The sequence below is a fragment of the Panthera onca genome, chromosome B1 (genome assembly GCF_046562875.1).
Source record: "Panthera onca isolate mPanOnc1 chromosome B1, mPanOnc1 haplotype 2, whole genome shotgun sequence".
NCBI lineage: Eukaryota > Metazoa > Chordata > Mammalia > Carnivora > Felidae > Panthera > Panthera onca.
The window spans coordinates 87,984,847-88,005,083 of NC_138342.1; the positions used below are offsets into that span (position 1 = coordinate 87,984,847).

Here is a 20,237-nt window from a genome sequence, read left to right on the forward strand (position 1 = left end):
GGTTGACCCACTCATTCGTTAGTAGGGTGTTCTTTAACCTCCATGCTTTTGGAGGTTTTCCAGACTTTTTCCTGTGGTTGATTTCAAGCTTCATAGCATTGTGGTCTGAAAGTATGCATGGTATAATTTCAATTCTTGTAAACTTATGAAGGGCTGTTTTGTGACCCAGTATATGATCTATCTTGGAGAATGTTCCATGTGCACTCGAGAAGAAAGTATATTCTGTTGCTTTGGGATGCAGAGTTCTAAATATATCTGTCAAGTCCATCTGATCCAATGTATCATTCAGGGCCCTTGTTTCTTTATTGACTGTGTGTCTAGATGATCTATCCATTTCTGTAAGTGGGGTGTTAAAGTCCCCTGCAATGACCACATTCTTATCAATGAGGTTGCTTATGTTTATGAGTAATTGTTTTATATATCTGGGGGCTCGGGTATTTGGCGCATAGACATTTATAATAGTTAGCTCTTCCTGGTGGATAGACCCTGTGATTATTATATAATGCCCTTCTTCATCTCTTGTTACAGCCTTTAATTTAAAGTCTAGTTTGTCTGATATAAGTATGGCTACTCCAGCTTTCTTTTGGCTTCCAGGAGCATGATAAATAGTTCTCCATCCCCTCACTCTCAATCTAAAGGTGTCCTCAGATCTAAAGTGAGTCTCTTGTAGACAGCAAATAGATGGGTCTTGTTTTTTTATCCATTCTGATACCCTATGTCTTTTAGTTGGCGCATTTAATCCATTTACATTCAGTGTTATTATAGAAAGATATGGGTTTAGAGTCATTGTGATGTCTGTATGTTTTATGCTTGTAGTGATGTCTCTGGTACTTTGTCTCACAGGATCCCCCTTAGGATCTCTTGTAGGGCTGGTTTCGTGGTGACAAATTCCTTCAGTTTTTGTTTGTTTGGGAAGACCTTTATCTCTCCTTCTATTCTAAATGACAGACTTGCTGGATAAAGGATTCTCGGCTGCATATTTTTTCTGTTTAGCACACTGTAGATATCGTGCCAAGCCTTTCTGGCCTGCCAAGTTTCAAAGGAGAGATCAGTCACGAGTCTTATAGGTCTCCCTTTATATGTGAGGGCACGTTTATCCCTTGCTGCTTTCAGAATTTTCTCTTTATCCTTGTATTTTGCCAGTTTCACTATGATATGTCGTGCAGAAGATCGATTCAAGTTACGTCTGAAGGGAGTTCTCTGTGCCTCTTGGATTTCAATGCCTTTTTCCTTCCCCAGTTCAGGGAAGTTCTCAGCTATAATTTGTTCAAGTACCCCTTCAGCACCCTTCCCTCTCTCTTCCTCCTCTGGGATACCAATTATGCGTATATTATTTTTTTTTAGTGTATCATTTAGTTCTCTAATTTTCCCCTCATACTCCTGGATTTTTTTATCTCTCTTTCTTTCAGCTTCCTCTTTCTCCATAACTTTATCTTCTAGTTCACCTATTCTCTCCTCTGCCTCTTCAAGCCGAGCCATCGTGGATTCCATTTTGTTTTGCAATTCGTTTAAAGCGTTTTTCAACTCCTCGTGACTGTTCCTTAGTCCCTCGATCTTTGTGGCAAGAGATTCTCTGCTGTCCTGTATACTGTTTTCAAGCCCAGCGATTAATTTTATGACTATTATTCTAAATTCACTTTCTGTTATATTATTTAAATCCTTTTTGATCAGTTCATTAGCTGTTGTTATTTCCTGGAGATTCTTCTGAGGGGAATTCTTCCGTTTGGTCATTTTGGAGAGTCCCTGGCGTGGTGAGGACCCGCAGTGCACTTCCCCTGTGCTGTGGTGTATAACTGGAGTTAGTGGGCGGGGCCGCAGTCCGACCCGATGTCTGCCCCCCGCCCACTGCTGGGGCCACAGTCAGACTGGTGTGTGCCTTCTCTTCCCCTCTCCTAGGGGCGGGATTCACTGTGGGGTGGCGTGTCCCGTCTGGGCTACTTGCACACTGCCAGGCTTGTGTTGCTGGGGATCTGGCGTATTAGCTGGGGTGGGTAGGCAAGGTGCACGGGGGCTGGAGGGGCAGGCTTAGCTCGCTTCTCCTTAGGTGATCCACTTCAGGAGGAGCCCTGTGGCAGCGGGAGGGAGTCAGATCCGCTGCCGGAGGTTTGGCTCCGCAGAAGCACAGAGTTGGGTGTTTGCGCGGAGCGAGCAAGTTCCCTGGCAGGAACTGGTTCCCTTTGGGATTTTGGCTGGGGGGTGGGCGGGGGAGATGGCGCTGGCGAGCGCCTTTGTTCCCCGCCAAGCTGAGCTCTGCCGTCCGGGGGCTCAGCAGCTCTCCCTCCCTTTGTCCTCCAGCCTTCCCGCTTTCCGAGCAGAGCTGTTCACTTATGACCTCCCAGACGCTAAGTCGCGCTTGCTGTCGGAACACAGTCTGTCCGGCCCCTCCGCTTTTGCCAGCCAGACTCGGGGGCTCTGCTTGGCCGGCGAGCCGCCCCTCCGCCCCGGCTCCCTCCCGCCGGTCCGTGGAGCGCGCACCGCCTCGCCGCCCTTCCTACCCTCTTCCGTGGGCCTCTCGTCTGCGCTTGACTCCAGAGACTCCCTTCTGCTAATCCTCTGGCGGTTTTCTGGGTTCTTTAGGCAGGTGTAGGTGGAATCTAAGTGATCGGCAGGACGCGCTGTGAGCCCCGCGTCCTCCTACGCCGCCATCTTCCGGAACCCCTTTCCTTTCTCAATTACACTCAAGAATGGCATAAAATCTCTTGCTGTTCCATGTGCAAGAAAAGGTTTTAAATGCACATAAAATAAGAGAGGTTAACACTTAAGTGTTAATGAGTTCCCATCCATTCAGAAATGGCATATTTTCTAACTGAGGCCTAGAAGAAACCGGGAACGCGGAAAGAATGAAACTGAAAGAAAAAAGGCTAGAAAAATAGGGGGAAAAATAGAGAATAATAACAATGGCCATATATTCAACACTTGATATGACAGCCAGATGCTTTAAGTGAATCATCTCTTACTGTGGACAAGCTCACAAGTAGATATAATTATCTCCCTTAATGGGTGACCAAACTGAAATTCACAAAGGTTAGATAATCTACCCCAAATCACTCAGAAAGTAGCACAGCCAGAACTCAAACTGAGGTGTGTCGGACTCCAAAGAAAGTCCACTCTTTATCATAGCAAGCTATTTCTAGAACTTAAATTTCTAGGACATCAAAATTTTGTCAAAGGACAGTTATCTTTCCCTCCATTTTTGCAACGCAGGACAAAAACTAGATACAGAAACAGCGTATGTCCTTGATGAACATGCCTTCCTTAGGTTTCTACTTACTCAGATGAACAAGAGAAATTTAAGCAAAAAAAAAGGAAGGAAGGAGGGAGGGAACCTACAGACTGTATTTCTTAGTCTGAGGTACCACCTGTCTATCTAGCCTTTTCTCTTTCTTGTTCTTCCTAGCAATATGACACAACTCAGATATAATCATAATAGATTCTCCTTTATAATCTGTGGATGAAGGGAATAAAAAAATAAAACACATAGATTTAACTTTCAAATATACACATTCTGTTTTACATGAGCCCCCTTTAGATGCTAAGAATTTGAATGACATACTGATTTACTTCTGATTCTGGAAAGTTACAGACTTACCATGAAACTTTGAGGCTTCAGGGTCATTCACATTGATAGCAATTATTTTCCAGTCTGTTTCACCCTGGTCAATAAGAGCCAAAATTCCAAGGATCTTCACACGAATAACCTCTCCACAAGAAAGAACCTTTAAAGAGAAAAGAAATTCAGCATTTTCAAGGCTTTGGAGAAATCTACTCATATATCAGAAAATACATATGAAAGGTTAAAAGCATTACAGAATGAAAATTAATAAAGCTTTAATAATTAAAGATAATATAAAAATAGTCTATAAAGCCTATTATGATATCCCTTTTAAAATTAAGTATCTTGATTCCTTTTTAGAAACTAAAGTTATTTATAGATCTTGAAATTTAATGTACTAGGCCTAGAAACTCCTACTAAACAGAAAATAAACCCATGCATATCATTACATAGTATAAACCTGGATTTTGCTGCTTGGGGATAAAATAGAGAGCTGAGAATCCTCTTAAAATGCTGTTTTGCAAAACACATTTATCAGTTACAAGTGAAAAGTAAATTTTTAACATATTAGAATACAGCCTTAAGATAATGAATGACACTGGAAGAATTAATATGTTAAAAATACAGATAAAACAGGTTTCATAAAATGCCTTAACAAGATTTTAAAGGAAACCAAGAAATTGCATGATGTTGAAGCAGATGTTCCATGCATTAAAGAAAGTTATTTCAGTGGTTCCTTCAAAGTTGCCAATGCCAAGTTTATATGCATGCATCCTTCCTATATCCTGTTGGCCCTACAGAATTTCACTGCAAGCTAAAATTTGAACACATGCTTCAGAACAAATTCCTGCATGATTCAAAATGCAGCTTTACATTTGGAAAGCAAGGTACGCAAAAGAAAGTCACTTTTGTGTCTTGAAATTTGAGAAGGAAAAAAACCCAGATCTGAAACCATAAAGTCAAATAAGTCCTTTCAGAACATTTGCAAAATGAATCTAAAATCTTAATATAAATCTACAGGAATTTGTAATTAGTTACAACCTAATTACACACAACAGATTAGTACGATTTTATAAAGTAAACTGAAATCTCACTTGTAGGGCAATATGCACAATTATATTAACCAGACTCTCATATGTCTACGCTCTATTAAGTACCCATCACTATGTTAAACACTATGTATCTAAAAAAACCCCTGTTCTCAAAGTTTTCCGATCTTGCTGGGGAGACTTACACACCTCATGCCAGGAGATCCTTTATAAAACAAAAGTGTTCAAATTTGAAGTTATCACATAATTACTAGTGTAAGGCTGGCCACACTGGTTAGCTCAGTTATAAATTAGATTATTGATTCTTGACCAGAGGTAATTTTGCCCTCTTGAGACTATCTGACATTGTCTGGAGACAATTTTCGTTGTCAAAAACAGGGAGGTATTACTAGCATCTAATGGGAAGAAGCCAGGGATACTGAACAGGACAGTCCACTGTAACAGAATTATCCATCCAAAATGTCAATGGTGCCAATAGAGGACCCTGCAGAAGCTGTTGGTGGCAGGGGGAATTCCGAGGAATCATATAGTTTTAAAAAGCACCTTGTAGGGGAGGAGTCAAGATGGTGGAGGAGTAGGGATACCAGAATTTCCTTCATCCCTCAAAGGCAGTACTATTGAGGTCATAATACTTGGAATTCCAGGAATCCAGGCTACAAACTGACAGAGGCATCTCCAGGGGTATACGGAGACAGCTTGGTGGGACAGAGCCTTATAGTTTCTGATTTGATTTTTGGTCAATTCTTATTGTGTATATATATAAATATATATATATAAATATATATATATATATATATATATATATATATATATATTCTTTTTCTTTTTTTCTCTGTTCTCGTTGTTTGTTTAATCAGGCATTTTTACTCTGTTCTTTTTACACCTTTTCTGTATCTCCTTCTTCTTTATTTTCCTCTTTCTCTTTGTGGATTAAACCCTATAGTTTCTTTGATTCTCTGCCTGGTCTTTTTCTCCACTCCTATCATCTCTCTCTGTTTGGGATACGGTTTCTCTTCCCCCCATCCTTCTCATTTCCAAGTTTACTTCAACAAACCAATCAAAGCACACCTGGTGGATGATCCAATCCACCACTACAAGGAGTGAGATAAAGCAGCCAAGACACAGGAACAGAGTGCACGTAACACACTCCAAAAACCCCTTCTGAACTGCCAGGCCCTGAACAGTGTATGACCCCTTTTTAATACATTAGTACTCACAGGTACAGGACACATAACAAGCTATTAAAACATGTAAAGGACATAAAACTAGCTAAAATGACAAAATCAAAGAATTCTCAAAAGAAATTCCAGGAAGAACTGACAGCCAGAGAATTGCTCAAAACAGATACAATATATCTGATCAAGAATTTATAATAATAGTCGTAAAACTAATAGCTGGGCTTGAAAAAAGCACAAGAGACAGGAGAGAATCTATTGCTGCAGGGATCAAGGACCTAAGAAATAGTCACGATGAATACACAGGGACAGCAAGGATGGGACAAGCAGAGGAAAGAATAGGTGAAATAGAAGATAAAATTATGGAAAATGGGGAAGCTGACAAAAGGAAAGGAAGGAAATTACTAGACCACGAGAAGAGAATTAGAGACCTAAGAGATTCAATGCAATGAAATAATATCCATATTACAGGAGTTCCAGAAGAAGAAGAAGAAGAAAGAGAAAGGGACAGAAGGTTTATTTGAACAAATTATAGCTGATGGGGCGCCTGGGTGGCTCAGTCAGTTAAGCGTCTGACTTTAACTCAGGTCACGATCTCGTGGTCCATGAGTTCGAGCCCTGCGTTGGGCTCTGGGCTGATGGCTCAGAGCCTGGAGCCTGCTTCAGATTCTGTGTCTCCCTCTCTCTCTGCCCCTCCCCCGTTCATGCTCTGTCCCTCTCTGTCTCAAAAATAAATAAACGTTAAAAAATAAAAAAATAAAAAAATGAACAAATTATAGCTGAGAACTTCCCTAATCTGGGGAGGGAAACAGGCATCCAAGTCCAGGAGGCACAGAGAACTCCCTTTAAAATCAATAAAAACAGGTCAACACCATGACATATCATAGTGAAACTGGCAAAACAAGGATAAAGAGAGAATTCTGAAAGCAGTTAAGGAGAAATGGGCCTTAACCTATAAGCGTAGACACATAAGGGTAGTAGCAGATCTGTCCAATGAAACATGACAGGCCAGAAAGGAAAGGCAGGGAATGTTCAATGAGCTGAACAGGAAAAATATGCAGCCAAGAATCCTTCATCCAGAGGTGCCTGGGTGGCTCACTCAGTTAAGCATCTGACCTCAGCTTAGGTCATGATCTCACAGCTCGTGGTTCAAGCCCCACATCGGGCTCTGTGCTGACAGCTCAGAGCCTGGAGCTTGCTTCGGACTCTGCGTCTCCCTCTCTCTCTTTCTGCTCCTCCCCCACTCACACACTGTCTCATTCTCCCTCAAAAATAAATAAAAACATTTTTAAAAATGTTTAAAAAAAGAATCCTTTATCAAGCAAGGCTGTCATTCAGAATAGAAGGAGATAAAGGCTTTCCCATACAAACAAAAACTAAAGGAGTTCATGACCATTAAGCCAGCCCTGAAAGTGATCTGAAGGGGTGCCCTGCGAGTGGAAAGCAGCAAAGCAACAAAGACTACAAAGTAGCAGAAACATAATCACAAGCATGAAACCTACAAATAGAATAATGACACTAAATCCATATCTTTCAATAATCACTCTGAATGTAAATGGACTAAATGCTCAATCAAAAGACAGAGGGTATCAGAATGGATAAAAAACCAAGATCCATCTATATGCTGCCTATAAAAGACTCATTTTAGACCTGAGGACACCTGCGGATTGAAAGTGAAGGGATGGAAAACCATCTATCATGTTACGGGATGTCAAAAGAAAGCCAGAGTAGCCATACTTATATTAGACAAACTAGATTTCAAAACAAAGACTGTAACAAGAGATGAAGAATTATATTAATTATATTTAATTATATATTAAATATATAACTATATTTTATCATAATTAAGGTGTCTATCCATAAAGAAGAGGATCAATTATAAATGTTTATGCCCCCAATGTGAAAGCACCCAAATATATGAATCCACTAATCACAAACATAAATAAATTTACAGATAACAATACTGTGATTATTGGGGACTATTTACTATATTTGCTCTATTTACGTCAATGGATAGATCATCCAGGCAGAAAATCAGTTAAAAAACAATGGCTCTGAATGACACACTGGAACAGATGGACTTAGCAGATATATTCAGATCTTTTCATCCAAAAGCAGCAGAATACACATTCTTCTCAAGTGCACATGGAACATTCTCCAAAACAGATCACATATTGGGTCACAAAACAGCCCTCAACAAATATAAAAGGACTGAGATCATACCATGCATATTTTCCAATCACAATGCTATGAAACTTGAAATCAACAAAACACAAAATTTGGAAAGCCTCCAAATACACAGAGGTTAAAGAGCATCCTACTAAATAATCAATGGGTCAACCAGGAATTTAAGAAGAACTTAAAAAATATATGGAAGCAAATGAAAATGAAAACACAACAGTCCAAACCCTTTGGGATGCAGCAAAAGAAGTCCTAAGAGGAAAATACATCGCAATCCAGGCCCATCTCAAGAAGCAAGAAAAATCCCCAATACAGAATCTAACCTCACACCTAAGGGAACTAGAAACAGAGCAGCAGAGAAACCCCAAAGCCAGCAGAAGAAGAGAAATAATGATTAGAGCAGAAATAAACAATATAGAATCCAAAAAAACAGTACAACACATCAATGAATCTAAAAGCTGGTTTTCTGAAAGAATAAACAAAACTGATAAACCCCTGGCCAGACTTCTCAAAAAGAAAAGAGAGAGGACCCAAATAGATAAACTCACAAATGAAAGAGGAGAGATCACAACCAATACCACAGAAATACAAACAATTATTAGAGAATACTATGAAAAATTATGTGCCAACAAACTGGACAATCTGGAAGAAATGGACAAACTCCTAGATATCCACACACTACCACAACTTAAATGGGAAGAAACAGAAAACTTGAACAGACCCATAACCGGTGAAGAAATCGAATCCATTATCAAAAATTTCCCAACAAAATAAGGGTCCTGCACCAGACGGCTTTCCAGGGGAATTCTACCAGACATTTAAAGCAGAGTTAAGTTCTCACAAGCTGTTCCAAAAATAGAAACGGAAGGAACACTTCCAGACTCATTCTACGAAGCCAGCATTACCCTGATTCCCAAACTGCACAAAGACCCCACTAAAAAGGAGAATTACAGGCCAATATCTCTGATGAACATGAATATGAAAATTCTCAACAAGACACTAGAAAATCAAATTCAACACTATATTAAAAGAATTATTCACTATGATCAAGTGGGATTCATTCCTGGGCTGCATGGCTGGTTCAATATTCACAAATCAATCAATGTGATACATCACATTAACAGAAGAAAAGGATAAGAACCATATGATCCTGTCAACAGATGCAGAAAAGCATTTGACAAAATACAGCATCCTTTCTTAATAAAACCCTCAAGAAATTTGAGATAGAAGGAACATACCTTAATACCATAAAAGCCATATATGAAAAGGCCCACAGCGAATATCATCCTCAATGGGGAAAAACTGAGAGCTTTCCCTCTGAGATCAGGAGCACAATAGGGATATCCACTCTCACCACTGTTGTTTAACATAGTGTTGGAAGTTCTAGCATCAGCAATCAGACAACAAAATGAAATAAAAGGCATCCAAACTGGCAAAGAAGTCAAACTTTCACTTTTCATAGATGACATAATACCCTATATGGAAAACCCAAAAGGCTCCACCAAAAACTGCTAGAACTGATACCTGAATTCAGCAAAGTCACATATACAATTGCACAAAGAACCATAAAATACTTAGGAATAAACCTAACCAAAGAGATAAAAGATGTGCACGCTGAAAACTATAGACAGCTTAGTGAAGAAATTGAAGACGACAAAGAAATGGAAAAGCATTCCATGCTCATGGACTAGAATAACAAATACTGCTAAAATGTCGATACCACCCAAAGCAGTCTATACATTCAATGCAATCCCAATCAGAATAGCACCAGCATTCTTCTCAGAGCTAGAACAAACAATCCTAAAATTTGTATGGAACCAAAAAGACCACATGAATAGCTAAAGTAATGTTGAAAAACAAAACCAAAGCTGGAGGCATCACAATCCGAGACTTTAGCCTCTACTACAAAGCTGTAATCATCAAGACAGTGTGGTATCAAGACAGACACATAGAGCAACGTAATAGAATAGAGAACCCAGAATTGGACCCATAAATGTATGGATAACTAATCTTCGACAAAGTAGGAAAGAGTATCCAATGGAAAAAAGACAGTCTCTTTAGTAAATGGTGCTGAGAGAGCTGGACAGCAACACGCAGAAGAATGAACCTGAACCACTTTCTTACACCATACACAAAAACAAACTCAAAATGGATGAAAGACCTAAATGTGAGACAGGAAACCATCAAAATCTTGGAAGAGAAAAAAGGCAACAACCTCTTTGACCTCACCTGCAGCAACTTCTTACTTGACATGTCTCCGAAGGCAAAGGAAATAAAAGCAAAAACAAACTATTAGGACCTCATCAAGATAAAAAGCTTCTGCACTGCAAAGGAAACAATCAACAAAACTAAAAGGTAACCAATGGAATAGGAAAAGATATTTACAAATGACGTATCAGATAAAGGGTTAGTATCCAAAATCTATAAAGAATTTACCAAACTCAACACCAGAAAAACAAATAATCTAGTAAAGAAATGGGCAGAAGACCTGAATAGACGCTTTTCCAAAGAAGACATACAGATGGCCAACAGACACATGAAAAAATGCTCAACATCACTCATCATCAGGGAAATACAAATCAAAACCACACCGAGATACCACCCCACACAGGTCAGAATGGTTAAAAGTAACAACTCAGGAAACAACAGATGTTGGCGAGGATGTGGAGAAATGGGAACCCTCTTGCATTGTTGGTGGGAATGGAAACTGGTAACAGCCACTTTGGAAAACAGTGTGGATGTTCCTCAAAAAAAAAAATAGAATTACCCTACAACCCAGTAATAGCACTACTTCAAATTTACCCAAAGGATACAGGAGTGCTGATTCATAGGGGCATATGTACCCCAAATGTTTATAGCAGCGCTATCAACAATAGCCAAATTATGAAAAGAGCCGAAATGTCCATCGACTGATGAATGGATAAGGAAGATGTGGTTTTATATATACAATGGAATACTACTCGGCAATGAGAAAGAATGAAATCTTGCCATTCACAACAATGTGGATGGAACTGGAGGGTATTATGTTAAGTGAGATAAGTCAATCAGAGAAAAGACAGATAGCATATGTTTTCACTCTTATGTGGGATTTGAGAAACAACAGAAAACCATGGGGGAAGGGAAGGGGAAAAAATAATTTCAAACAGAGAGGAAGGCAAACCATAAATGACTCTTAAATACAGAGAACTGAGGGTTGATGGGGGGTGTGTAAGGGGGAAGGGGAAAATGGGTGATGGACATTGAGAAGGGCAATTGTTGGGATGAGCACTGGGTGTTGTATATAAATGATGAATCACAGGAATCTACCCCCAAAACCAAGAGCACAATATATACACTGTACGTTAGCTAACTTGGCAATAAATTCTCTTGAAAGAAAGAAAGAAAGAAAAAGAAAGAAAGAAAGAAAGAAAGAAAGAAAGAAAGAAAATAAAAGAAGCTTGATTGATTAGGAAAAAAATTTAAAGATAGCACATTGTAAACTGTTTTATTTTTATTCACAAAAATTAATCTACTTTGAAATTTCATATAATGTAAGAGCAGATCTGAGATGTTTCTGGTTACACCAGCAAACAGGAAACATGTCTTGGGATTATCAAGTTTCATCAGAATGATACATGCTCTCTAATCTCATAAGCAACAGAAAGGGATTGGACAAACCACTGCCTTGCTATAATACCTTTAAAGACTAGAAAGGAAACTGTCAATCAAACCAAAAACTGAGAATAAGATATTTAAGAACAAATGGTAAAATTCTTATGAATCTTCCATAACTCAATTCATTCTAAATCAATTCAACAAATTTATGCAGTAGTGTTAGACACCAAATGAATAATACATGATCTCTCAAGGAACTGCAACAGCCTTAAAATTTTCTGTATCCTGTGGCTCTAACTCTATTATCAACTTCCAGGACTCTGCTCCCTTTCCTTTTGTCCATTTACAGTGTGGTGTTCAAAGATGCTTTCCACTATGATGTTCCTTACAGATGATTTAAGGACTCTTTGCATACCCAGACACAAAAGAAAGGAGCACCATACCGACATAGACTTAGTCTTCATTTTTTGTAAGTGTTTATTTATTTATTTTGAGAGAGGGAGAAACAGCATGGGTGGGGAGGGGCAGAAAGAGAGGGATAGAGAGAATTCCAAGCAGGCTGCATGCTGTCAGTGCAGAGCCTGATGCAGGGTTTAAACTCACAAACCAGGAGATCAGGACCTGAGCCAAAATCAAGAGTCAGATGTTTAACTGACTGAGCCACCCAGATGCCCCAAGACCTATTCTTTAGATGGTGATTAACACTTACTTCATATTTACTATTGTTTCAGGTCTCATTAACTAAAGGAATACACTGCACTGGCTGTAAGATAAAACCTATTTTCCCAGTTCCATTATAAAACTATCAGTCTACCCTTCCAAGGAAATCAATGTCTCCAGCAGAGCCTGTTACTAATTCTTGCAGTTCTTGTAGTTCATTCTTGAAAAATGAGTTGAGATTCTCAAACAATGTAGGTGTGCCACAAAGCTTTTAGGAAGAATCAGATGGGAATTATTATCAACCTTTCTAGCTCTTATGGAAAGATTTCAAAACATAGGATTTTTAAGTCATAAATACTATGAAGCTGAATTCTTTCTCCATCATTCGTAAAGGTGTTTGGCAAATTACTTCACACGATGTTTTAGGACTTGGTTTCTCAACAGTGAAATGGAGATCCTATCACTTATTCCTTGAAGTAAAGAGCAAAAGATATAACACATTCATGAACTAGAATGTAAGAGTCTTCTACAGATAATATTTTTTCTCTCTGGGCACTACCTGTATTTATCAGCTCACACTTGTCAACTGCTAACTTCTCAAGGGCCTGGTATGAGCAGAATATAACAGTGGTCTACCACAAAAGTTCTGTGCTGATTCCAAATTTGAAGGAGGTAAAACTTCAGCTGGACCCAATCAATACAAGAAAACCATGGCAAGTAAAACGGCTTAAAGCCTGTTATCCTGTGTTTCTACTGTAGTATAATGAATTATGACAAACCTAAAGGTTTAAAACAGTTTAAATTTATTATCTCACAGTACTCATGAGTTAGAAGTCCAAGCACAACATGGCTAGATTCTCTGCTTACTGCCTGACAAAGACGAAATCAAGGTGCTGCACAGGCTGAGCTCCGATCTGAAGGTTCTAAAACTGAATCCACATAAAGTTGGTTCCTTGTAGTTGTACAAATGAGGACCCCATTAACTTGTTGGATGTCAACTAGGGACCACTCACTGCAACTAGAAGCCAACTGCATTCCTTTTCATGTGCCCCCTTCTCCATGTTCAAACCCGCAATGGCACATCAGTACTTCTCACACTTTGAACCTCTGAGTTCTTCTCCCACCAGTAAGAGAAAGCTCCTTACTTTTAAGGGCTCATTTAATTACACTGGGTCTGCACGGGAAATCCAGGATAATCCTACTTGAAAGTAAACTGTGCTATATAAAATAATATTATCAAGGGAGTGCTATATTACCATATTCACAGATTCTAGGGATTAGGGCAGACAGCTTTGAGAGGCCAGTCTAAAAACCCTGCCCCCCATATCCAGTTGTCCCAAAAGAAATGAAAAAAGGAAAAGCTATAGTCAGGAAAGCCTTTAACTTTATTAACTGTATAACAGAAAATAAACTGGAAAAAATGTCTAACAAAATCAAAATGTTTATATGTTTATCCCAAGAGGAAGAAAACATGGAAAAGATAAAAAAAACAAAATGAATTATTGGGACAGCAGGATTGTGAGGGAAGGTTTATGCTTGATTTCATTTCCATTAACATAACTACAATTTTCTTGAACAATAAATATTACCAAAGGAAAAAAAAAAGTCCTATATGTTGAAGGAATTTGGGTCAAAGATAAAAACAAAACCAGGCAAAAACAAAGATTCTGTTCCCTTGGAAGGAAAATAAAGGTAGATCCAATTAAAGGAAAAGAGCTGGACAAAGGCATGACCCTCAGGCCAACCAATACCTAAGAATTAAGGAGCCTGAAAAAGAAATCAAGAAGAAAACAGAATTAGAGCACAACCAAGATATTATGACACAAAGTCCAGTGAGGAGACTGTTTCAAGAAGAAAGACAAAGGTAACAGTATAAAATGCTAAGGGAAATTCAAGACAGACAAAACCTATGAAATAGGCCTGCTAGATTTGGCTAAAAGAAAGTTAGCAGGGAACTTTGTGAGAGTAGTTTCACAGAAATAACGGGGGGTGGAAACAATTCTGAAGCAGGCTAAAGATTAAGTGGAAAGTAGCAGATGAAGATGAGTGTTGAAAACTCTTTTTATGAGTCTTCATGTGAGGGGGAAGAAGCCAATAAAGAAAGAGAAGTTGTGAATACAGAACAGAGAAGGGATAAGAAAACTGTCACTCAAGAGGCAGGAAGGGGCAGGATCTAGAGCACAGGTAGAAGCCCAGGTCTCACATAAGAAAGACAGTTCTCACAGTAAGAGAAGAAAGGGAAGAAATAATGTGTGTGGACCCAGGTAGTTTGGCTGTCTAAGAAGGGTAAGGGAGCTCTTATATGCTGGTTTCTAGGGGCTCTACAAAATTTAAAGACAAAATGTTCTGCCTTTAAGTGAGAACGAAGTGTAAGCTGTTGAATGTCCGCAGAGAACAACAAATATTAGCAAGAAATGCGATAGAAGAATAGACCCAAAACACACAGAATTCTAGAAGTAGCAGCAACCTATGAAACTGTAGGTTTTATTCTCCTTCAGTAGGTCTTGGCAACCTGGAAGCAGACACAAAAACAAGAGTACCAGCTGGCTTTACTCAGTATTACATTTCCTGTCTGGATAATGGTAAGGAAGCTAAAGACAAGACTCAGCAAACATTTTCTGTAAAAACTCAGATAGTCGTTATTTTTAGACTTTGTGGATGGCACGATCTCTGCTACCACTCCCCAACTTTGGTGCAAAAGCAGCCATACACAATGCATAAGTGAATGGGCATAATGTGTTACTAATAAAAACAGGTGGTGCCCTATATTTGACTTGCCATGGCTGCACAGTTGACAAACCCCTAGTGTAGGAGAAAGAAATAAAGATACAAAAAGGGACTCGTATCAGAGGGATCAATAGGCTAGAACTTAGAAGAGCTGAAGAACTAAAGAGATCTGAAATTCTACAGCAGGAATAAACTAGAACATATATTAGAATAGCATTGTCTAGAAAACAAACCTTTGAGCCTATTTCACAAACATCAATAGGGTCGTTATCTCCACAGCAGTCTGTACTATTATCCTTTCGACAGGGATCTTCCCAAGTCTAAAAAAAAAAAGGGAGAAGTGAGGCAAAAATATAGGTTAATACTCATTAAAATGTATCTCAATTTTTCCACATGATCAAAGTTTTGCAGTCGTAATCCAAAGGAAACATTTTCAGAAACTACACAAGCTCCATGCCAACATGCCAGTAAAACCTTAAACATCATAATAATTAAGACATTTACAGTATTTCCTCCCTCCTGCCTCTCATTTTTCTGTGTAATCACATCTGAAAATACAAACATACTCTTCTTCCAAGTTGAGTCAGCATGTAAATTCATGCTCACTTTTCAAGTTTCAGTTCAGAGATTTCCACCGTCTATGCCATTTCCACTGGCTGCCTAAACTGTTGCTTCCATCATTCACTGCTTCCTTTGAGATGGTAACAGCACTGAGTCTAGCTTTCCGTGTTTGAAAATACACTTCCTATTCTTTAAATGACTTCTACTAGGAAAAAAAAAAACCAAAAACCAGCTTTGCCTTCATAAACTAAAGAACAAGATAGTATCTACACCAAATAAAAGAAAAATCTGTTTTTGTCTCATTTCATTTCAGTTAAAAAAAATCCTCTATTTTGCCATCAAATCTCAAGACCTTGACAAAAACACAAAAAACTGTCAACTCTATAGTTTACTTAGAAGATATACCTTGTTGGTTACAAAATATACACATGGGCATTTTTATAAATGCACACCACTAACAGAAATTTGTTATCAAATTTAAGTATCTCCTAGGCACAATCCTTCCCAAAGAGCCTCACAATTACCTAATTCTAAATGGAAATGTGGAAGCTCCCCAAAATTATTTTCCTCAGATTTACATTACAAGATACGCAGAGACTGTGTTACCTCAGGACTGTTATCTAGAGATAATTTCAGATTATCCAAGCTTGGTTCTTCTAATTTTATAAAGATAATTTTAAAAATATACCCTTATTTATAGCTAAACCCTAGATAAACTCCAATATTTTCCTTCTGGTGCTAATTATATTTAGGAATAAATTGAACCCACCCTTACCAAAAAAAAAAAAAAAAAATCAGTAAACCAAGATGTCACTACCCCAAATACTAATATTACTAGCAAAATATAAGAAGAACTGACATAAACACACTGGTTCTAGGTGAGAGGCACTTTCTGCATGATACACACAACCCCCCCCCCCCGCCCCCCACACACACACGTTAACTTCATTTTACAGATAAGTAAACTGAAGCATAAAGAATTTAAGTTTGCCCAAGCTCACATTTTCTAAATGGTGGCAATGGGATGAGACTCAAGGTATTAATTATTAGGCTATGATGCCCAAGTTTCAATGGCAACTGATCGGCAATTACTTTCAGATAAAACCTTATTCTATTTCATGGTTCTCTTCTTTTAAATACCTGTTCTTACTCTCAGAATCTCCCAAGCAGGCATCCATTCACACAGTCAATATTTACTGAGTACCTACTGTGGGCCAGGAGTTAGGAACAGAGATGAATAGGACACAGTCAATATCCTGAAGAATGTCACGTTAATAAATGGTACAGCATTTGTCATAAATGCTATAAAATTAATCTTAATGTGCTGGAGAAACCAAGATGGGACTGAACTATAACTGAAATCAGAAAAGCCAGAAGCAGAAGCAGAAAAATATCTGAAAGGTTCTTCCTTCCTAATGCAGGAATCCTCTCTTGAACCTCCTTTAACTTCACTCCCACTCTCAGGCAACAAATGTGATAAGCTAAAGTCACTCTGACCTAGATTCTAGTCCTACTTCAGTCACATACTACCTTGGCCAGAACATCCAGACCTGTTTCCTCACCTATTAAAAAAATGGCTAGAGACAACTGCTAGATACATCTCAGTCCTGAGTTCTATGATTGTTAGTTTAGTGGTCATTCATAATCTACATGAATACTACCAGTGAATAGGAAGTTCACAAATTCATGAGATAACTTAGCTCATTTTGATCAGCTTTAATTTTAAGAAATTCTCTCCATGAACTGAGACAAAAATAGTCTTCACATAAGTTTGTACTCTATATGGTTTTAGTAAGTCTTTCCATTTGTTAATTGGTTGGTCTATATTCCTCTCAGAACTCAACTTTCCATATTATCTATCAATTTATTCCTCCTGTTGAGGAAATAAGTACATAAGTGCAAGCTCTACAATCTTGTCACTTCTAAGGCAAGTTCTTCATGATTTCGTTTACAGCAAAACACCAGACTGGTTCATTCTATTTCCAGTCCTGTCTTTAATGCTTTATATGCACAGGCCTCAGTTTTTATTACAAAAAGAGATTCACACTAAATGGTTTCTAACTTAACTTTAATATATAGTATAATTTTAAGTAATCACCAGGAGAAGAAATCTTGACAAATTTAAAACTTTGATGACGCCCTCTTGTGGAGTCCTAACTGTATAACTAGGCAGAGAAACAACTAAAAAAACCCTCAATATCCACAAGAGGAAATTCCAAATCTTAGTATTTGCTTCCCAAAAGTTAAGATTAGCATTCAGAACGTAGAAATAACTTCCACAACTAAATAAGAAAAAGGGCAACTCAATACAAAATGGGTTAAAGACAAGAATAGGTAATTTAAAGAGAAAACATGAATGACTTATAAATATATGAAAAGATACCTAGTCTGATCAGAAAAATAAAAATTAAAACCATTAACAAGACACTGTGTCAAAAACCTAAAAATCTAATAATGCAAAATATAGTTGACCCTTGAACAACGTAGGGGTTAGGGATGCTAAACCCCTGCACAGCTGGAAATCTGACTGTAACCTTTGTCTTCCCCAAAACTTAACTACTAACAATCTACTATTGATCAGAAACCTTACCAATTACATAAACAATTAATACATTTTATATTTTATATGAATTATATACCATATTCTTAAAGTAAGCTAGAGAAAAGAAAGTGTTATCAAGAAAATCATAATAAAGAGAAAATACACTTATAACACTGTACTATAAAAACTCTGTACATAAGTGGATTCAAACCCATGCAGTTCAAACTCATGTCGTTTAAGGGTCAACTGTACTGGTAAGAATGTAAGGCACCTGGAACCCCATATACTGCTAACAGGTGTGTACACTGTAACAATGTCTTTTGTAAACAGTTGACAATACCTAGTAAAATAAGTGTGCAACGCATAGTAGGCAATCTGACTTATAGGTATATACCTACCAGTACATACGTATGTATACCACCTATATAGAAAAATGTTAGCATGGACCCAAGAAAAACATTAAAAAAATGAGAAACTATCAGCAGAAATATAAATAATGTTAATCTCATAAAAAAGATGACTATAAAGCTATGAAAATAAATAAATCAAAATACAAAGATTATTGATCTAGCCTAAAATAAACCTTTCTCAACCTTGTGCAGGTGTTTGGTATCATTACTTACAATCTATAAATATTAATCAATACATCTGTAGTCACCATGCTCTGGGCCTTAGGTCGAAACATAACTGACTTGTACAGAGCTGTACATACAGGTGCTTCTTGAGAGCTACTTCCTGGTTAATCAGGATTCCTATAACCAGATCAAAGGAAGTAGGATCTACCTAGCCACTATCTATTTTAATAGATTCGATCTGAAGCAAAAGGCTCTATGAGATGTTTTACTATTAGCAGCTACTATCAGCAGCAACAGTGTTGACATTGAAATAATATTCTTGAAAACTAACTATGGAACTAAAACATTTGCTTTGATTATCCCATTCAATACTGACAATAACCTTCTGGGGTGGGTGGTATGATGACAGAGATGTACAAATAGGCCTAAAGAGATTGAGTCACTGGTTCCAGGTTATAAAACTAATAGGTGGTACTAATCGATACTTGGGGTCAATAAACCACATTCATAATGAAATATGAATAATAAACACAACAGCATTACATTAATACTGAAGAAATCTTGGGGATGAGGGAAGGGGTGGGCAAAACGGGTGAAGGGGAATGGGAGGTACAGGCTTCCAGTTATGCAATGAGTAAGTCACAGAGATGAAAGGTAGAGCACAGGGATAGATCAGTGGTATTGTAACTGCATTATATGGTGACAGACGGTAGCTGCACTTGTGGTGAGCACAGCATAACCTACAGAGTTGTCCAATCACTATGCTGTACAGCGGAAAGTAACATAACAGTGTGTATCAACTATACTTCAACTAAAAAATATTGTTGTTTATTTAAAAAAATTACAGAAAGCTAAAATTTCATGATTCTAGTCCTTTAACATTACCCAGTCCACTAACATTAACAGGTCTTCTAAATATTCACTCAGAAGATATAAAATTGGAATAATCCATTATACATGGAAATATAACTGGGAGAAAACAAAGCAAGCTTCTGCTCAGGCCAAACTCAACCTTTGGGGACGGCACTACTGCCAGCGAGGGAGAAGTTATCAAGGTTCAACAGATCTGAACTAACCACAGCACACTGATGAATCACCAGTAAGTAAGAGAGACTCCTACTTAAACAATACTCTACAGCTTAATGTTCTTCCAAGCACGGTTGGCTTGGTAACTGCTCTTAACACACATCCTGCTGTTACAAGACAAAGCATAAGAAAACGGCAAAATCCAATACCATACAAGCTTATGAAACAAATGCAACACACACAATGAATTCATTACCCTTTCTCAAATATTTATTAATCACCTACTCTGTGCCAGGCACTAAGCTAAGCAGTTAGTTGGAAAATGTCAATGTACAACACAGAAAGAATCCCTATCCTCCTGGAGTCTGCATTCTAGCTGGAAGAAATTAACAACAAATATAATAAATAACTAAATCATGGAACGTGTTAGAAGTTGGTAGGTTCTATAGAAAAGGGAAAAAATAAAGTATGAAGCAGAACAAAAATTCAGGAGGCAGGGTTAAAATTCTAAAGGATCATCAGGGCAGACATCATGAAGAAGGTCATTTATGAGCAAACGTTTAAGGAGGTAAGCCATGTGGGGTGCCTGGGTGG

The 20,237-nt window shown here is 38.1% G+C and overlaps 1 protein-coding gene across 1 annotated transcript in view; it reads right to left on the reverse strand.

Annotated features, from left to right (window-relative positions):
• The window catches only part of PPA2 (inorganic pyrophosphatase 2), an 88,210-nt gene that overhangs the window by 42,714 nt on the left and 25,259 nt on the right, over positions 1-20,237 (reverse strand). Inside the window, exons 6-7 of the mRNA XM_060654507.3 lie at positions 15,173-15,259; positions 3,590-3,716 (exon numbers count right to left, since the gene is read on the reverse strand). Of these exons, the coding sequence (XP_060510490.1) occupies positions 3,590-3,716; positions 15,173-15,259 (214 nt within the window). The remainder of the gene's footprint in view (positions 1-3,589; positions 3,717-15,172; positions 15,260-20,237) is intronic.